This window comes from Suncus etruscus, chromosome 13 (genome assembly GCF_024139225.1).
Source record: "Suncus etruscus isolate mSunEtr1 chromosome 13, mSunEtr1.pri.cur, whole genome shotgun sequence".
Classification (NCBI taxonomy): domain Eukaryota; kingdom Metazoa; phylum Chordata; class Mammalia; order Eulipotyphla; family Soricidae; genus Suncus; species Suncus etruscus.
Window position 1 is genome coordinate 25845591 of NC_064860.1, and position 21161 is coordinate 25866751.

The 21161-nt window shown below is 41.7% G+C and overlaps 1 protein-coding gene across 1 annotated transcript in view; it reads left to right on the forward strand.

Moving 5' to 3' along the window:
• LMLN (leishmanolysin like peptidase) overlaps positions 1-20896 on the forward strand; it is a 53702-nt gene extending 32806 nt beyond the window's left edge. The window contains exons 12-17 of the mRNA XM_049785892.1: positions 1104-1214; positions 7681-7813; positions 10381-10540; positions 14777-14907; positions 18179-18389; positions 20134-20896. Coding sequence (XP_049641849.1) covers positions 1104-1214; positions 7681-7813; positions 10381-10540; positions 14777-14907; positions 18179-18389; positions 20134-20234 — 847 coding nt within the window. The 3' untranslated portion in view covers positions 20235-20896. The remainder of the gene's footprint in view (positions 1-1103; positions 1215-7680; positions 7814-10380; positions 10541-14776; positions 14908-18178; positions 18390-20133) is intronic.
• Positions 20897-21161: the final 265 nt, after the last annotated feature.

A 21161-nucleotide genomic window follows, 5' to 3' on the forward strand; every position in this document is an offset into this window, starting at 1 on the left:
ACCACCAGGAGTGATCCTCGAGTACAGAGCCATGAGTATGCTCCGAGTACATTTGGGTGTGTTCCAAAACACAAACAAAAACTATAAATTTACAAGAAAAATGCATTCAGTGTGTTTTTCTTCAAAAGTAGAGCATTTAAAAAGTACTTAAGTAGGGGCCGGAGAGATAGCATGGAGGTAAGGCGTCTGCCTTTCATGCAGGAGGTCATCGGTTTGAATCCCGGCGTCCCATATGGTCCCCCGTGCCTGCCAGGAGCAATTTCTGAGCATGGAGCCAGGAGTAACCCCTGAGCACTGCCGGGTGTGACCCAAAAACCACAGAAAAAAAAAAAAAAGTACTTAAGTATAGCATACATTTGTCTTGTGATGGTAGAGAATGCATTAATAGGCTACCACAAATTTTAGTCAGAACAGCAAATAGAAACAGCAAATAGAACCAGGTGAATCAAATTAGATAAAGGATGGCACACTAGTAATTCTATTTATTCCTCAGTTTATTTCCTTCACTTTCACTGTGTTTCTATGGTGTGATTTTTGAGATGTAAAAGGAATATTTGGTTTGTTTTTGGCTTTTTTTAAATACGAAAGTACCCTCACCATCATACTGTAGTTTTTCAGTTCCTGCTACAGTGACCCTGTCCTGGCCAGTGATTGCTGTGCCTCAGTGACTGCTTGTAAGCAGTTAACTGTGCTGGTGCTTACCAAAGACCTTTTTGAGATTCTAGTTTGTTCCTTGTTGAGATTTGTGATCAATATGTTAAAATATTTAAGATAACAGTAATGAGGGCCCGGAGAGATAGCACAGTGGTGTTTGCCTTGCAAGCAGCCGATCCAGAACCTAAGGTAGTTGGTTTGAATCCCGGTGTCCAATATGGTCCCCCGTGCCTGCCAGGAGTTATTTCTGAGCAGACAGCCAGGAGTAACCCCTGAGCACTGCCGGGTGTGACCAAAAAAAAAAAAAAAAGATAACAGTAATGAGAGCAGAGCTGTGGTTCTGCAGTAGAGCACATGCCTTGAATAGATGAAGCCCTGTTTTGATCCTAGCATCAGAGACTAAGATAAAATCAAGCACTGAAAGTATTTTGACTGAATTATTTCCACAGCTGGTATAAAGCTAATTACAGCATGGCTGAGAAGCTAGACTGGGGCCGAGGAATGGGCTGTGACTTTGTCAGGAAGAGCTGCAAGTTCTGGATTGATCAGCAGAGACAAAAGTAAGTTATAGAGTCTTTTAGTCCCCACAGGATCCCGTATAATACCCAATTCCCCTTTTTCTGATGTGAGGAATTGGTGTCAGAGCTTCATAAATGGAAAGCATGTGTTCCGTGATTTTCTTCATCATGAATCCCTTTTATTTCTTTTATTCTCATGCCTACTTCCCCAGCCCTCCCTTAACTCCTGGGAACCACTAATACAGTCTCTGTTACTATAAATTTATGAGGACTTTTTTGTTTTTGTTTTTGGCCACATCCATTTGATGCTCAGGGGTTACTCCTGGCTATGTGCTCAAAAATTGTCCTTGGCTTGGGAGGACCATATGGGATGCCAGGGGATCAAACCATGGTCCGTCCTAGGCTAGCGCTTGCAAGGGAGACCTAGGACAGACCACAGTTCAATCCCCTGGCGTTCCATATGGTCCCCCAAGCCAGAAATGATTCTGAGCGCAGAGCCAGGAGTGGCCCCAGACACCTTACCTCTAGTGCCACCTCTCTGGTCCCTATAGATTTATGTTTTAAAAAATAGCATATAAATGAATTCATATTGGTGGTTTATTTTTGTTTTTTGGGCCACACCTGGTGATGCTCAGGGGTTACTCCTGGCTCTGCACTCAGAAATCACCCCTGGCTTGGGACGCTGGGGGATCAAACTGCGGTCCGTCCTAGGCTAGCACAGGCAAGGCAGATAGATGCCTTACTACTTGCCTTACCACTTGCACCACCACTCTGGCCCTATTAATACATATTGTATATAACTTGGGTGTTGACTTTTTCTTTCAGCATAATTTTCTGGAGAATTGTCACACTTGTTGTGTTTATTAATAGTTTACTCATTTATGTGGCTGAATAATATAGGATATGGATATATCACAGTGTGTTAAATGAATCACACAATGAAGAATACTTGGATTATTTCCAGTTTGCGTCTATTATGAAAAATGCTGCTACAAACATTTGTGTACAGGTTTTTTGTTAGATATGATCCTTCATTTCTCCAAAAAAATTTAATTAGTTCGGTCATGTGAAAACTGCATGTTTAGTTTCAAGGAAAACTCTTCTCTGGAATGGATGTTCTGTTTTATATTCCTACCAGCAGAGGAGTTTTGGCAGTGAGTTCACTTCCTCATTGTTGCTTGACTTTGTCTCTTTATTCTTACCTGTTCTGAGGAAAGTTAGTGATAACCCATGGTGATCTTCTGTTGCAGGCCAGCAGACTCAGGCAGCACTGAGAGGAGCTTCAGGGTTATTCGATAGGTGGATGGGAACAAGGAGTTGGCAAAGAATAGGTACTCAGAAACCAAACACACTCAAGAGTAGTTGGAACAGAGTCCAATTTATTGGAAGTTCTGCTTCATATTTAAGCAAAACATTATCAATAATAGGAAGTTGGGTAGATCAAGTGTAACATGTTTTTTGCTATAGAATGAACATTGCATGTCAGCATAATCATTATACAACCATCTAAATCAGGGGTCTCAAACTCGCGGCCCGCGGGCCATTTGCAGCCCTCTGTACAACATTTTGTGGCCCGCAGCCAGCCTTCAAATATCGCAGTATTCGCGATTATTCGCTTACTGAATAATCGCAATACAAATAGTATTAGTAAGAAAAAATAGCATTAAACATTCACATATCCCGAGCGGTTCCGTTGGGGTATGCAAATGTTTAATGCGATTTTTTGCGATTTTTTTCTTACTAATGCGATTTTTTTTGTTTGTTTGTTTTTGGGCCACACCTGGTGACGCTCAGGGGTTGCTCCTGGCTTGGGGGACCATATGGGAAGCCGGGGGATCGAAGCGCGGTCCGTCCTAGGCTAGCGCAGGCAAGGCAGGCACCTTACCTCTAGCGCCACTGCCCGGCCCCACTAATGCAATTTTTTATTGCGAATATTTGGTAAGCGAAACCCCTTATGCGGCCCTGCTTCAACCCGACTTTGCCTTCTGCGGCACCCAGGTAAATTGAGTTTGAGACCCCGATCTAAATGTTATAAGTACATTGTAAATTCTTTGTAATAAGGGCCCGAAGAGATAGCACAGCGGCGTTTGCCTTGCAAGCAGCCGATCCAGGACCAAAGGTGGTTGGTTTGAATCCCGGTGTCCCATATGGTCCCCTGTGCCTGCCAGGAGCTATTTCTGAGCAGACAGCCAGGTGTGAGCACCGCCGGGTGTGGCCCAAAAACCAAAAAAAAAAAAAAAAATTCTTTGTAATAAGTTTCATTCACCATAAACACATCAGAAAAGTACTTACTCTTTACTTTTGGATATGATTCTTGGTAGTCAACAGAAATCAGAAAAATACTTATTCTTTCTTCTTGGAAACAATTTTTAAATCAAACAGCTAAAAACTTTTTTTGAAATAATATCTTCTCTAATTTTTCTTTTTTTTATTTTTCTTTTATTTATTTATTTATTTATTTTATTTTATTTTTTGGTTTTTGGGCCACACCCGGCATTGCTCAGGGGTTACTCCTGGCTGTCTGCTCAGAAATAGCTCCTGGCAGGCACGGGGGACCATATGGGACACTGGGATTCGAACTAACCACCTTTTGGTCTGAATTGGCTGCATGCAAGGCAAACGCCGCTGTGCTATCTCTCCGGGCTCTTCTTTTTTCTTTTTTAACATTGTGGTATTGTTCATTCTCATCAGACATGAATGTTTAGTGAATTCATGGTTGCTGTCCTACCAAGTGCTAACCTAAGGCACAACTGCCTTTTCTCAGCAGTGTATACCAGTACCACACCCCCTTTTTTAGGGGGGAGGCTTGGCACCCAGCAGTCCTGCACAGGAACATAAGCCTTGAATTCCCCTGGGTTTGGACCCCCAAGCCAAAAAGCTTAAATAAAAATAAAGTTCACATCATTAAAAAATTTAAAGTGGAGGCTGGAGATATAGCATGGAGGTAAGGCATTTATTTGCCTTGCATGCAGAAGGACAGTGGTTCGAGTCCCAGCATCCCATATGATCCCCGAGCATGCCAGGAGCAATTTCTCATCATAGAGCCAGGAGTAACTCCTGAGCACTGCCAGGTGTGACCCAAAAAACGAACAAAACAATTTAAAGTGGGGCCAGAGAGATAGCACATTGATAGGGCATTTGCCTTGCACATAACTGACCCAGAACAGGCAGTGGTTCAAACCCAAGCATCCCATATGGTCCCCTGAGCCTGCCAGGAGTGATTTCTGAGAGCAGGAACCAGGAGTAACCCCTGAGTGCTGACAGGTGTGAAACCCCCCCAAAAAATTGAAGTGGAGCCAGAATGATAGCACAATGGCTAGGGCATTTGCGTTGTATGTGGCTTGCACATGGGTTTGAACCCCAGCATCCCTTATGGCCCCTTGAACTTGCCAGGAGTGATTTTTAAACTTAGAGTAACCCCTGGGCACTACCGAGTGTAGCCCCCCAAATAAACCCCCAAAATAAATAAAATATGTGAAAGGTTGAATAATACCCATGATCCTATTATAATTTAGCAGATCAGTCTTAATAGGATTTCTGTTATTTAGGAAAGCTGATTTATTACTTTGTTAGTAATTTATAATATAAGGCAAGTGATTAGAAATATAGATTAGGTGGTTTTTTTTTTTGTTTGTTTGTTTTGTTTTTTTTTGTTTTTGGGTCACACCCAGCAGTGTTCAGGTGTTACTCCTGGCTCTACGCTCAGAAATCGCTCCTGGCAGGTGCGGGGGACCATATGGAATGCCGGGATTCTAACTACTGTCCTTCTGCATGGAAGGCAAATGCCTTACCTCCATGCTATCTCTCCGGCCCCACAGTTTTTTTGTTTTTGTTTTTTGTTTTAAACAAGACAGTGCAACATAGTTGTAAAGTATCTGGAGAATGACAGGATTCCTTTCTCGAAAATGTAATTTCCATACTAGATTTTACAGAGAACAAAACAAGTTTTTTTTTTTTTTTTTGCTTTTTGAGTCACACCCGGCAGCACTGAGGGGTTACTCCTGGCTCTACACTCAGAAATCGCTCCTGGCAGGCTCGGGGGACCATATGGGATGCCGGGATTCGAACCACTATCCTTCTGCATGCAAGGCAAACGCCTTACCTCCATGCTATCTCTCTGGCCCCCAAAACAAGTTTTTAACAATTAAAAATATTTACACAATATCCATGTGGCACAAAAGAACAAGATTATTTCATGAATGTTTGCAGTTTAACAAACTCTCAAAGCCTACAAATCTATGAACTGACTGTGGCATACAGAAAAGGATTCTTCTGGGGCCAGCATGATAGCACAATGGATAGGGTGTTTGCCTTGCATGCGACTGACCCAGGTTTGATCTTTGGCAGCCCATATGATCCCCAACCCTGCTACAAGTAATTTCTGAATGCAGAGCTAGGAATAACCCCTAAGAGCCAGTGAGTGTGGTTCAAAACAAACAAACAAACAGCAAGCTATGAAAAGGAAAAAAGGAAAATGGTTTCTTCATTGCTGCTGTAGGCCAGAAGAAATTTCTGAGACCCTATTTGTTAATTATGAAAATCTATATAACTTTTTAGGCAGGTCCTGAAGTTTCACTATTTGTCCCTAAAAGTAAAAGGCATGTCTAAAGAACTCTATGTTACAGGTAAAAATAAAAAGTGTAAATGGGATCTTATTAAGAAGAGTCACATGGTTGGGGCCAGCGCAGTGGTGCAGCAGTAGGGCATTTGCCTTACATGCAGCTGACCTAGCACAGACCACAGTTCAATCCCCCAGCGTCCCATATGGTCCCCCACGTCAGGAACGATTTCTGAGCTCAGAGCTAGGAGTGGCCCCTGAGCATCATCGTTACTGGATGTGGCCCCTCACAAAAATAAAAAAGAAAAGTCAAATGGACCCATGTCCCACAGCTGCCACTGTATAATGGCCCAGCTTCTTGACTAATTTCTTTTTTTTTTTTTTTTTTTTTTTTTTTGCTTTTTTTTGGACCACACCTGGTGATGCTCAGGGGTTACTCCTGGCTGTCTGCTCAGAAATAGCTCCTGGCAGGCACGGGGGACCATATGGGACACCGGGATTTGAACCAACCACCTTAGGTCCTGGATTGGCTGCTTGCAAGGCAAACACCGCTGTGCTATCTCTCCGGGCCCTTGACTAATTTCTTAAGAGCCTCCAAGCTAAGCTAAAGAAATTCATGGGTACACAAGTCTTTAGGCTGGAAACTCTGGGGTCTTCTTGGGTTGGGTGCAGGCAGCTTCCCCAACCCTTGTATTGCTGGAAGCCCCAGAAATCTCACCTAGAACCCATAGCCACTGTCATTTAAGCAACAACCCTGCTTCACAAGAGATGCAAGCTGAGAGACAGACCAGTAGCACAGCAAATTAGATGGGTGAGTAGCAGAGACGTTAACTAAGCAAAAACAGTAACATTGGAGGCTCAACTAGGCATAAACAGTTCAGCTAATCCTCATTGACTTTAGTCAATCAACTGTGAGCTATAATAATTGTCCTAAATCTTCTTTAACTGAACTATTTTTTGTCTGTTTTAGTTTTGGGTCACATCTGGTGATCCTCAGGGGCAACTCCTGGCTCTGCACTTAGGAATCGCTCCCTGGTGCACTGGGGATCACATGGGATGCTAAGTTTAGAACGTAGGTTGTCTGTGTTCAAGGCAAATGCCCTTCCCGCTGTACTGTTGCTCCGGATTCAACTAAACTATTCTTTTATAATTCCACTTACCGCTTTGTTGTAATAAGGAATATAAAATATATTATTTTGTGCCTGCTAATGCAGGCTTATGGCTCAAGAGAAAACTAGGACAATGTTGGAGGGAAGGTCATGGATTGGTTCTGAAACATTGAATGTTGGAACAACTGTATTATGAACAACTTCGTAAACCATGGTGTTTTGTCTGTTGAAAAGTCACATAATTAAAAGTTGCATCATGATGGGGCCAGAGTGATAATACAGAGAGGGAGTAGGGCGCTTACCTTGCATGCTACCTACCCAGGTTCAATTCTGAGCATCCCGTATGGTACCCAAGCCAGGCAGGAGTGATTTCTAACCACAGAGCACTCTCAAGGGTATGACCCCAAAACCAAAAATAAATAAACCCCAAAACAAAAAGTCATATGGTGTTATAATACATCTTGCATTGATCTTTCATATCTCTTTTAAGCATTTCCTTTTATCCTTTGAAGGTTAAGTTTAGAACCTAATTCTAGTTTTTGTTTTTGTTTTTGTTTTGGGGCCACACCCGGTGATGCTCAGGGGTTTACTCCTGACTATGCGCTCGAAATAGCTCCTGGCTTGGGGGACCATATGGAACACCGGGGGATAGAACCGAGGTCTGTCCTAGGATAGCGCACGCAAGGCAGTGCGCCTTAACACTTGCACCATCACTGGGGCCCCCTGATTCTATTTTGAACTCTGAATTCATACTGAATTTTAAACAGGAAGGCAGATTCTAGAATCTACTTACTCTGTATTTTTGAGTGTTTGATAGCTTGGTGTTTGCTTTTCTGTGCAGGATGCAGACGCTTAGCCCCTACTGCAATACACTCAGGAGTAATCCCCTGCACCTGACGTGCCGACAGGACCAGAGAGCAGTTGCTGTGTGTAATTTGCAGAAGTTTCCTAAGCCTTTGCCTCAAGAGTACCAGGTGACATTTTTTGGACACAGTTTTAAAGAAGAAACTATTTAAAAAGGAGTCTTTAGTTTAAATTATAAGTGAATTTCTTTATAGTTTTTTGGTTTGTTTCTGGTTTTGGGTCACACCTGGAGGTATTCAGGGGTTACTCCTGGCTCTGTGCTTAGAAATTGCCCTGGCAGGTTCTGGTGACCATATGGGATGCCGAGGATAAAAGGCCCCAGTCATTTTCTATAAGTAAGGGAGGAAAAAAAAACCAACACAGAATAATTCTATTTCATTATGACCCCTGGTGTTGATTGTGGTTAGTTGAAAGGCAGGTGATTTAGATATTTGTTTTGATCTGTTTCTAAATGGTGTTTTCCTTGTCATTGTTTCCAATGTAATATTTTTAAATTCCTCTAATTGATACAGAAAACAAGATTCTTGGGCCAGAGGGTACAGGGGTAAGACATTTACAAGTTTATAGTAGCATCTGAAAAGTGCAGGAAATGATACCACATGCTGGATGTGAATCATTGGTTGAGATTTTTTTGTCATGCTATTTCTTTTTCTTTTTTTAAATTAATTTATTTATTTAAAGAAAATGCATTACATAGTTGACATAATTGATAATGATACATTTTTTAGGAAGACCAAAAGCAACATTAAAAACAAAACAAAACAAAAAAAAAACCAGAAAATTGCGGGCCCGGAGAGATAGCACAGCGGCGTTTGCCTTGCAAGCAGCCGATCCAGGACCAAAGGTGGTTGGTTTGAATCCCGGTGTCCCATATGGTCCCCCGTGCCTGCCAGGAGCTATTTCTGAGCAGACAGCCAGGAGTAACCCCTGAGTACTGCCGGGTGTGGCCCAAAAACCAAGAAAAAATAACAAAAACAGAAAATTGAAAGAAAAACTAAAGAGATGGAAGAGAAAGGAAAGAATAATTTTTGAAAATTATTGACTCACAATGAATTCATTGAAGCACCAGCAGAAAGTTTAGTAAGCTCTTCTTTTTTTTTTTTTTAAAAGGATGAGTTTAAAAATATACAGTAATAACAGTGTGAGAGTGGCAATTGTTGTTTACATAGGCCCAGCAAAATATGGGTAAAATGGAAGAAAAAAAAAGCTTTGGCCTAAATACAAGGAGACCTTATCCCTGAAGTTTTCTGGCATAAGACTGACTCTGGGTTCCAGGCGTACTAGGTTGTTCTACCCGAGTCATTCTCTGTGGTCACGGTGAAATTTTTTCACACATTAGCTGTTGTTGGTGTCCTGTTTCTGTAGTTAAAGATTCTGGTTTCTGTGTGGTTTCTGTGTTTCTTTTTTTTTTTTTTTTTTTTTTTTTTTTTTTTTTTTTTTTTTTTTTTTGGTTTTTGGGCCACACCCGGTGACGCTCAGGGGTTACTCCTGGCTATGCGCTCAGAAGTCGCTCCTGGCTTGGGGGACCATATGGGACGCCGGGGGATCGAACCGCGGTCCGTCCTATGCTAGCGCAGGCAAGGCAGGCACCTTACCTCCAGCGCCACCGCCCGGCCCGTGGTTTCTGTGTTTCATTGAAGTCAGGATGGTGTGGAGTGTCCTCTAATTTCAAAAAGAAAGAAAAGAAATCACTCCTGGCAGGCTCAGGGGACCATATGGGATACTGGAGATTGAACCCGGGTTGGCAGCATGCAAAGCAAACTGCTATAGCTTTTGCCCCTATGTTTACATTTTTATCAAAGTAATATATAAATTGTGTCCTAAAGATAATTACCGTACATTATATTCTAGACCAGGAATATTGCTGAGATAACTAACACCCATGTTTTGCATGCAAGAGACATTTGATACCTGTCTCCATATGGGACACTGCTGCATATGCCCCTAAATAAAAAAAAATAAAATAAATATTCCTGATTCTATGTAATTTTTTTGTGTGTGATTTATCAACTGTTAAAACTTTTTCTTGGGGCCAGAGCAAGAGCACAGCAGGTAGGGCATTTGCCTTGCATGCAACCAACCTGGGATGGACCCAGGTTCGATCCCTGGCATCCCATATGGTCCCCATAGCCTGCCATGAGTGACCCCTGAGCGTTGCTGGGTATGGCCCCAAAATTAAACTAAACCAAACCAAAACATAAAAGTTTTTCTTATTCATTCTTTTAAAATAGTAGATAGTTTTTTCATCTAATGACAAATTTACTTACCTTTAACTTATTTCTGAAATAATAACATCAAAATCACTCTTGTGGCATATAATTAATATGTATGAAGAGAAGTTACATTAAAAACTGTATTTTTGGGCCCGGAGAGATAGCACAGCGGCGTTTGCCTTGCAAGCAGCTGATCCAGGACCAAAGGTGGTTGGTTCGAATCCCGGTGTCCCATATGGTCCCCCGTGCCTGCCAGGAGCTATTTCTGAGCAGACAGCCAGGAGTACCCCTGAGCACTGCCGGGTGTGGCCCAAAAACCAAAAAAAAACAAAACAAAACGAAACAAAAAACTGTATTTTTATTTGCTATACAGTATGAGTGGCATGCTATACATTTTGTCAACTTCATTTTAATTATGCAGAATGTTTTTTCTCTTACTCTCCCCTCTCCCTCTTTTTTGGCAGTACTTTGATGAGCTCAGTGGAGTACCTAGAGAAGATTTGCCTTATTATGGCGGATCAGTAGAAATTGCTGATTACTGTCCATTTAGCCAAGAATTCAGCTGGCATTTAAGTGGTGAATATCAACGCAGCTCAGATTGTAGAATATTGGAAAATCAGCCAGGTAAGTTGTCTAATGGAATGCAATGTAGATACCTATTAAACTGGCAAATCAGCAATATGTATATTGAAGGGACATTGACCCTAGAACCAGCTGTGTTGGGTTGTGGTCCCCCTGTGTCCATTGCTGAGAATAAGGAAACCTGCACACAGCAGGAAGGGTCAGCTCTTAGAGCCCACTTGCCCATCTACTGTATTTTCATATTGCTTAATATCTGGCACTTATTTATTTTAAATGGAATCACCATGAATTACAAGTTACAAGATACTTAAGCTTGCATATAAGGTGTACATTGTTGCAGCATCCACCAATGTCCCACAGTTTCCCTCCTTATTCCCAACGTGCTGCTGTAGCAAGCAATTTTCCCCTCCTCCATTGTTTCAGTAGGCTCTTAAAAATTTAATTAAGGAATCATGGTTTACAAAATTATTTATAGTTGAGTTTTAGGCACATAATATTTCAACACCAATCTCATCACCATTATCAACTCCCATCTCCAATGCTCCCACACTTCATCATTCCCCAGCTTGCAACCAACTCCTCCTAGCCCCTGCCTGCTACTTTGACAGGCACATTACAGAGTTTGTGGTTGCAGATTAGATCTCCTGTATTCAACATTGTTGAATCTGTTCTTTGAATGTATATGTCTACCACTCTTCCATATCACCAAAATAGCCCAGTCCTGGACCCCTGTCCCCCCACTGTTCCCTTTTTCATCTTATTTCTGCCTTGATTTCTTTTCTTTTATTTATTTTTTTTTTTTGTTTTTTGGGTCATACCCTGCAGCACTCAGGGGTTACTCCTGGCTCTATGTTCAGAAATCGCTCCTGGCAGGCTCAGGGGACCATAGATGCTGGGATTCGAACCACCATCCTTCAGTATGCAAGGCCTTACCTCCATGCTATCTCTCTGGCCCTTTTTTCTTTTCTGTCCTTCCTAGACTCTGTAGTCAAGGGTGATATCGGTATACCTTCTTTATTACATATCCTCATCGATGTATATATACTGTAGATCAGTGAAATTATCCTGTGTTTGTCTTTTATTTTTTTTTGTTTTGTTTTGTTTTGTTTTGTTTTTGGGTCACACCTGGCGGTGCTCAGGGGTTACTCCTGGCTGTCTGCTCAGAAATAGCTCCTGGCAGGCACGGGAGACCATATGGGACACCGGGATTCGAACCAACCACCTTTGGTCCTGGATCGGCTGCTTGCAAGGCAAACGCCGCTGTGCTATCTCTCCGGGCCCGTGTTTGTCTTTCTTTTGGTTTACTTCATTCAACTTGATACCTTCCAGTTCCAACCAGGTTGCACAAATTGCATGATGTTATCGTTCCTTTAAAAACAAACGAGGGCCCAGAGAGATAGCACAGCGGCTTTGCCTTGCAAGCAGCCGATCCAGGACCAAAGGTGGTTGGTTCGAATCCCGGTGTCCCATATGGTCCCCCTTGCCTTCCAGGAGCTATTTCTGAGCAGACAGCCAGGAGTAACCCCTAAGCAACGCCGGTGTGCCCCCCCCCAAAAAAAAAAAACAAACGAGGGGGGGCCTGCGAGGTGGCGCTAGAGGTAAGGTATCTGCCTTGCAAGCGCTAGCCAAGGAAGGACTGCGGTTCGTCCCCCGGCGTCCCATATGGTCCCCTCAAGCCAGAGGCAATTTCTGAGTGCTTAGCCAGGAGTAACTCCTGAGCATCAAACGGTGTGGCCCGAAAAACCAAAACAAACAAACAAACAAACAAATAAATAAATAAATAAATAAAAACGAGGGGCTGGAGAGATAGCACAGTGGTAGGGTGTTTGCCTTGCAAGCAGCCTTTCCAGTATGGACGGTGATTCGAATCCTAGCATCCCATATGGTTCCCCCATGCCTGTCAGGAACAATTTCTGTGCGCAGAGCCAGGAGTAACCCTGAGCACCGCTGGGTGTGACCCTAAAACCAAGACAAACAAACAAACAAACCGGGACAGAGTGATAGCACAGTGGGTAGGACATTTGCATTGCAAGCAGCTCACTCAGGTTCAATCTCCAGCATCCCAAATGGTCCCGAGCCTACCAGGAGTGATTTCTGAGCACCGAGCCCAGAGTAACTCCTGAGTGCTGCCAGATGTGGCCAAAATAAAAAAAAAACAGAAACAAACAGAACAGGCCAAATATCTCCACTCTTTTTTTAGAGTCTAAAAGTTTTGTGCTTACCAGTTTATTAATTTATTACCTGTTTCTTTATTAATGAGTGAAATTATGTAGTGTTTATCTCTCTGATTTATTTAAACATAATTGCCTCAGGGTCCTTGCAAGGTGTCACAAGTAGCAAGACCATCTTTGGTTTGTTTGGTTTTTGTCACACCTAGCAGGGCTCAGGGGTTATTCCTGGCTCTGTACTCAGAAATTACTTTTGATGGTGCTTTGGGGACCACATGAGATGCTGGAAATCAGACCCAGATCAGTCTTGTGCAAGGCAAGATAGTACACCCTACTTGGTAAACTGTTGCTCCAGCTTCACGACTTCATCTTTTTAAAAAAACATCAAAGTAGGAATTGGAGAGATAGTACAGTGGGTAGACATTTGCCTTGCATGTGACTGACCCGGGTTCAATCCCTAGGACCTCAGATGGTCCTGAGCCTACTAGAAGCAATCCCTCAGCACAGAGTCAGGAATAAGTCACACTGCTGGGTGTGGCCCACAAAAGAACAACAAAATCTAACAAAACAAAAAATAACTATTGAGTATATAAGCCACATCTTTATACATTCATCTATATATTCAGGTACTCAGGTTGTTTCCATATTTTGGCTCGTAGGTAAAGAGACAGCAGTTTAAAGCCTACTTTTTCCCCTATTGAGGACTGTGTCTTATGTGAATTAGGAGTCAAGTGCTATTGTCCAAGTTTCACTATACTAATGGTATACTATGGCTAGTAAAATACATTGCCATATAACCTACTCCCTTCTATAACATAAACAGACCACCGAAGGAATAAACTATGAAAAAATTTATATATATAAAAAAAGAATGGAATACCTTTAATTTATTTTGTTCTTTGAGATTCAAAGATTCGTTCCTTCCATTCTTCTCCCATCCACCCTTCCCTCCCGTCATTTCTTCCTTTATTCCTTCTTCCTGGCCCGGAGAGGTGATTGGTTCGAATTCCGGTGTCCCATATGGTCCCCTGTGCCTGCCAGGAGCTATTTCTGAGCAGACAGCCAGGAGGAACCCCTGAGCACCGCCAGGTGTGGCCCAAAAACCAAAAAATAAATAAATAAAAATAAAAAATTCCTTCTTCCCTTCCTTCCTTTTTTTGTGGGGGGGGGGGGTCACACCCAGCAGTGCTCAGGAGTTATTCCTGACTCTGTGCTCAGAATTCGCTCCTGGCAGGTTCAGGGGACCATATGGAATGCCAGGAATTGAACCAGGGTCCATCCTATGTTGGCCTTGTGCAAGGCAAACACCCTACTGCTGTGCTCTCGCTCTAGTCTCTCCTCCCTCCCTTTTTCCTTCTTTCCTTATCTTCCTTCCTTCCTTTCTTTCTCCTTCCCTCTCTCCCACCTGCCCTCCCTTCTTCCTTCCTTTCTTCCTTCCTCCCTCCCTTATTTCCTCCTTCTCTTCTTTTTTTTTTTTTTTTTTTTTTTTGGTTTTTGGGCCACACCCGTTTGATGCTCAGGGGTTACTCCTGGCTATGTGCTCAGAAATCGCCCCTGGCTTGGGTGGACCATATGGGACGCCGGGGGATCGAACCGAGGTCCTTCCTTGGCTAGCGCTTGCAAGGCAGACACCTTACCTCCAGCGCCACCTACCCGGCCCCTCCTCCTTCTCTTCCTTTCTTCCTCCCTCTCTCCCTTCCTTCCCTTCTTTCCTTTCTCCCTCCCTTTTCCTTCCTTCCTTCCTTCCTTCCTTCCTTCCTTCCTTCCTTCCTTCCTTCCTTCCTTCCTTCCTTCCTTCCTTCCTTCCTTCCTTCCTTCCTTCCTCCTTCCCTTCTTTCCTCCTTCTCTCCCTTCCTCTCTTCCTTCTTCCTTCCATTCCTCCCTCAATCCCTCCCTTCTTTTCTCCTCCCTTCTTTGCGTCCTAACTTTTGTACCAGTTCCAAAAGTGCCTACTCAGAACTTAACTCCTGGAATTGCTCAGAAAGATCATACATGGTAGTACAGGGTTTAGACTGTGATTGTACACATGTAAAATGAGCACCGTAATCCCAAGACCACCTCCCCAATCCTCCAAAGTCAGTTTTTGAGAAAACTTTCTTATTTGTTTCAGATCTTTTAAAAAACTATGGTGCTGAAAAGTATGGTCCTCATTCTGTTTGTATAATTCAGAAATCAGCATTTATCATGGAAAAGTGTGAGAGAAAGCTGAGTTATCCAGATTGGGGAAGTGGGTGTTATCAGGTAAATGATATGATTGTTTATTATGGCATATGGTATAATTTTATTTTGTTAGTATATGGATTTTATATTTTAATATACAAGTTCTTTGATGATAACTTACTGATTAAAACTTTGAATAATTTATACAAGTGTAATAAAAACACCTTCCTCTGGTTGTGGCACAGAAACAACTCTGGACAGACAGGTTTTTTTATGAAAGGATTTTTTTTTTTTTTTTTTTTTGGTTTTTGGGTCACACCCAGCAGCGCTCTGGGGTTACTCCTGGCTCTATGCTCAGAAATCACCCCTGGCAGCACAGGGGACCCTTTGGGATGCCGGGATTCGAACCACCATCCTTCTGCATGAAAGGCAAATGCCTTACCTCCATGCTATCTCTCCGGCCCCACTGTGAAAGGATTTAAAGATAGGAAGGGGTCCAGGGTCTTAGAGCAAAACGGTTCAGAAAATTCAGCAATCACCATCAATACCATCACCAATATCAACTGCTGCCTCACCAACCAAACATCCCACAGTATTCCAGTTTGGGTTCTTATGCCCTTCAGGGCAACTGATTCTCAATTTGACCCTGGTCTCTTTGCTCTTAAATGAGAGACCCTTGTTCTGGGATTCATCTCCAAGATACAAGTACTTGTATTTTGTCTTTTATGATGATATCATTTTTTCTTTGACAAATTTTTGAGAAAACTGAGAAATTGCCATCATTTGTTTTTAAATATGCAGGGCCCAAGAGATAATAACTTAAAAGACTCAAAGTATGGGAGGCTTGGGTTCAGTCCCTTATACCACATGGTTTCCTAAGCACCACTGGGAACTGACCCTAAGCACTACAGGGTTTGCTTCCCCTGAAAACAAGAGGTGTTTCAGCTGGAGAGATAATACAGTAGGTAAGGTATTTGGCTTGCATGCAGCTGAACCCTGGCATGCCATGTGCTCTCCTGAGTATCGCCAGGAGTGATTACTGAGTTCAGAGCCAAGAGTAACCCCTAAATATCTCCAGGTATAACCCTAGAAACAAAAGTGTTGGTGGGAGTGGGGGCATGTAGGGAAAGAGAGAGTGAAAGTGAGAGTGAGTGTAAGTGTTAGTAGTCCAGAGCAAGAGTACAGTTTCAATTCTCAGCCTCCCATATAGTCCCTAGCACAAGCCAGAAGTAAAGCCTGATTACAGCTGAGTGTAGCCCCCAAACTAATAATAAATAAAAACCCTACCACTGCACACTATCACTCGGCCCCTGATGGCTATTTTTTAAATGATTCTTTTTTTTTTGTTTTGTTTTTGTTTTTGTTTTTATTTTGTTTTTTGTTTTTGGGTCACACCCGGCAGTGCTCAGGGGTTATTCCTGGCTCCAGGCTCAGAAATTGCTCCTGGCAGGCATGGGGGACCATATGGGGCGCCAGGATTCAAACCGATGACCTCCTGCATGAAAGGCAAACGCCTTACCTCCATGGTATCTCTCCGGCCCCTTTTTAAATGATATTCTATTATTAAAAAATTCTTTGGAATGCCTCACTTGGAAATACTTTTAGGAGCCAGAGCAATAGCACAATGATAGGGTGTTTGCTTTGCATGCATCTAACTCAGGACTGACCTAGGTTCAATCGCCAGTATTCCATATGGTCCCCCGAGCCAGGAGCGATTTCTGAGTACATAGCCAGGAGTAACCCCTGAGTATTACCAAGTGTGGCCCAAAAACCAAAAAAAAGAAAAAAAAGGAAAAAATACTTTTAGCTTAATAGGGGCTTGAGGTACAGAGGTAGGGTGTTTGCCTTGTGCACAGCTGACCCAGTTTCAATTCCTGCCATCTCATATGGCCCCTCGAGCCTGCCAGAAGGAATTTCTGAGTACAGAGTCAGGGGTAACCCCTGAGCATTGCAGGGTGAGACCCAAAAATTAAAAAATAAAAAAGGAAGAAGTAGTAATAGGAAGAAAAAAAAAGAAAGTGATAATATTACTCTAAGGAAACAAAATCACTCTTAGGTTAACTTGTATTAACCTTGCTAGACTTATATGACTTGTTTCTGGACATTGGGGTTGGGGTATTTTTGAACATCAGTTCTATTCACAAAGTGAAAATTTGCCACCAATAGACAGTCAAAATGTATGCTTACTTTGAATATAATTCCAGTAGATACGTTTTAGAAATGTTGAAAGTGAAGTAATATAGTTAATGTGAAGTCTTTGCAGAAAATAATTTTAAAGAGGACATTGTCATCTAAATTATTTTTGGGTGGGGTCACACCCGGCAGCACTCAGGGCTTCCTCCTGGCTCTATGCTTAGAAATTGCTCCTGGCAGGCTCGGGGGACCATATGGGATACCGGAATTCGAACCACCATCCTTCTACATGTGAGGCAAACGTCCTACCTCCATGCTATCTCTCCAACCCTGTCATCTAAATTATTTTAAAGTTAATTATAAGGTGTATTTTCTTTTTTTTTTTTTTTTTTTTGGTTTTTCGGGCCATACTCATTTGATGCTCAGGGGTTATTCCTGGCTACGCGCTCAGAAATTGCCCCTGGCTTGGGGGGACCATGTGGGACGCTGGGGAATTGAACAGCAGTCCTTCCTTGGTTAGCACTTGCAAGGCAGACACCTTACCTCTAGCGCCACTTCGCCAGCCCCAAGCATATATAACTTCTATAATTTAGTGAACTAATAAAAATGTATTGACTTATGGGGAGATTAGCAGCATGGTGAGTTAGATTATTTAATGGATAATAAAGATGAACCAAGTTCAGTCTAGATATTTAATATGATAATACTGGAATACATGAAAATGATTTTTTCTTTTTTGCTTTTGGGGTCACATCCAGCAGCGCTGAGGGGTTACTTCTGGCTCTACACTCAGAAATCGCTCCTGGCAGTCTTGATGGATCATATGGGATGCCAGTATTCAAACCACTGTCCTACATGCAAGGCAAATGCCCTACCTCCATGCTATTTTTCTGGTCCCAGAAATTATTTTTTTGAGAAGTTGGCTTTAGGGGATCATGAACCCAAATTTTATGTAAAACTATATGTCACTTTGTATTTTTCATGGAAAAGTATCTATAGCTTTTTATCAGCTATTTTACAATGTAATGGATTTAAAGTTTATGAACTAATACTACAAAATGAAATTCTTTCAGAACCGAATATAAGCCATTTTATATGAGATTAAAGAAGAGTCACCCAGAATTGGGTTTCATGCCACTATCATTTTCCTGTAGTTAAAGAAGACAGAAGACTTACATGCTAGAATCTTTTTGATCTGATTTTTTTTTCCTATTTTAAGGTTTCTTGTTCTCCTCAAGGCCTAAAGGTTTGGGTTCAGGATACTTCGTATCTATGTAGCAAGGCCGGCCAGGTCCTCCCTGTCAGTATTCAGATGAATGGCTGGATTTATGATGGAAACCTGCTCTGCCCATCATGTTGGGACTTCTGTGAGCTCTGTCCTCCAGAAAGAGATCCTCCAGCTGCTAACCTGACCCGTGTACTCCCTCTGGGTGAGTAGGTTGTGGCTGTCGTAAAGATGGGGAGAATTTCTTCTTGAATGTAGAAAACTCCCTTGGAAGCAGCTATGAAACTGGCTGAATCCCTGCTCTTCTAATGGGAGTTTTACAGGAGCATCTTCTTCCCAACATTGTTAGAAGTTAAAGATTGGCTTACTTGACAGTTCTGTTTATTGAGAGGTGTGAAAAACCACTTTATGTGCCTAACCTGATTTGAGTATAAAATGGTTTTTCACACCTCTCAATAAACAGAGGGTAAGAAAAGTATACAACATAGACATTCTGTATATTGCAAACATAGATCAAACCCTATGATATCTTAGTAAACTATCCTTTACGCTTGGCGCTCCAGTCCTATAACTTTGGTTCCTTGACATACCACCCTGGACAGAAGTGGCATAACCTTGGACTTAGACATCTATTTAAACACATGAATTCTCAAAATGTGTGATTTTGAATCTCATTTGTGATTCTGAAGAGATAGTACAGCAGATAGGGCACTTTTGCATGCAACCCTTTGGGTCTTATTCCTAGCATACGTATTCCATCTCCTTCTCCCCACAAACCCAGTCAAGAAAAATCCCTGAGTGCAGAGCCAGGAGTAGCCCTGAAAATGACTGGTTATGGTATTTTTTTAAAAAGTCATAATTTGAGATGATAAATTTTATGATTAGAGACAAAGAATAGAAAAAGATTTGTTTATCCCATCTAAGTCTCCTTGAATGTTTTGGGACAAAAAAAAAAATAAATACAGGGGCCAGAGTGGTGGCGCAGTGGTAGGGCATTTGCCTTGCATGCGACTAACCTAGGATAGACCTTGGTTCAATCCTCCAAGCCAGGATTGATTTCTGAGCACAGAGCCAGGAGTAACCTGAGCATCACTGAGTGTGGCCCAAAAATAAAAAAATAAAATAAAATAAAGATAATACAGAAGTTAAGGCCTTATCTATAGCTTGTGAGAAAAATTCTGGGGCTCGATATTTGGCTAGTTTCCAAGGAGTTGAAGGCATTCCTTTTATTTTTATTTTTATTTTATTCCTTTTATTTTTGTTCATGCCGACCCTGAAGTAGATGACAGCAAGGAGCCAGACATAAGAAACCAGACAGAGTTATGGGAAAAGGTACAGTTCAGCTAGGGTGTGCTGTGCAGCCTCTTGGATCTTACTGAGCCAGCCAAACTTCTAGCTCTCTGCTGCTTTCCCTGCCACTTTTTATTATCCAGAATTTAACATAAATCACTTGAGTGTCAGGGTTGATGTAATTAAGAGAATTTGTGCTCATTAACTCAGAAAAGGTGGAAGGAAAAATTGATTTTTACAGGTGTATGATAACAGTAACTGACCTTGATTTGATTCTACACACCACATATGGTCCTCCAGCACCGTCAGGAATGATCCCTGAATGCCAAAGATTATGGCCCCTAACGAAACAAAAATTATGGTTTTGCCCACACTTGATAGTGCTCAGGGCTTGCTTACTCCTGACTCTGTGTTCATGGATCACTCCTGACAAGGATGCAGGTGGACATATAGGTTGCTGAATTGAACCCAGGTCAGCAAGGTAAGTGTGCTACCTTCTGTACTATTTTTTTGGCTTACTTCATATAATTTTGAAGAATTCAGTCTTGATTTGTACTGTGTCAGGTGTTCCTTATCCTTTTACTTAGCTGTCATTGTTTAATCAATATGATTTACTATAAAAATGTCTATGGAAATTCATTTTATGTTTTCTACCCTAGATCTCTGTTCCCGATCCTCTAGTCTGGTGGCTACCCTCTGGCTTCTACTGGGTAATCTTTTTCCCCTGCTGGCTGGATTTCTTCTGTGTGTGTGGCACTAGGAATTGAAATGTGAATTCTCAAGACATCCTTTTATGTCATGTTCTTCTGAATAAAGCCAGATTGGAACAAATACCCACCTATGCCAAGAGTGGAATATAATCCTGGCTTAGACTCAACATGGTAATCAAAGTCAGCACTCAATGCTGAGCTCACAGCATTGCATCCTCAGCGACACCTGTAGAGAGAAGGAATTACTCCATTACCCAGTCTCGATTTTTCAGGATATGTGAACTTTAAGATTTCCCCTTAAAAGGGTAACATTTGTTGAAATTTTCAGAACAATGACATACCTCAGTATTTTCATTAATATAAAGAACATCTAATTATTATGAGATTGTAAATTATGAATCCTGTCCTCTGGACTGTAAATTGTTTCAGGACTTACGAGAAAATAATTGAAATTTTTGCATCACTGGCCTGTATATTTTATTTCATTGTATAATGGTATATTTACATTATGGTTACTATTATTCTAAAGGTTTTTTTTAATTTACCTTTTGTTAAATATTATAATTTGACCATGTTTGCTTATTTTTCATTTTTTATTTTCAACTTACAACTGAGTTCTTACATGTTAATAACCTCTTGCAGTTAGATCTGTGTTTACAAGTCTTCAAAACTCAGATTCCACTTTTTTCCGTACATTTAAAAAGGACTTGAAGAACCTTGTGGGTGCAGAGCGTACTTTTCTAAGGAAAAGAGAAGACTTTCATACAGAAGCAAACTTAATTAAATATTTTTAAGTAATAGTTACGAAAACTATAATCCAATAAAAATAGAGCTTCTCCTTTTTGATCAATGAAGATCTAAGGAAATATTGATGAGGTCAGATTGATTTTCAAGGAGCTATCCTGGATTTGAACCCTAGTACCTCACCTGGTCCCCCAAGCATAACTAGGTGTAATCGTTGAGTACAGAGCCAGGAG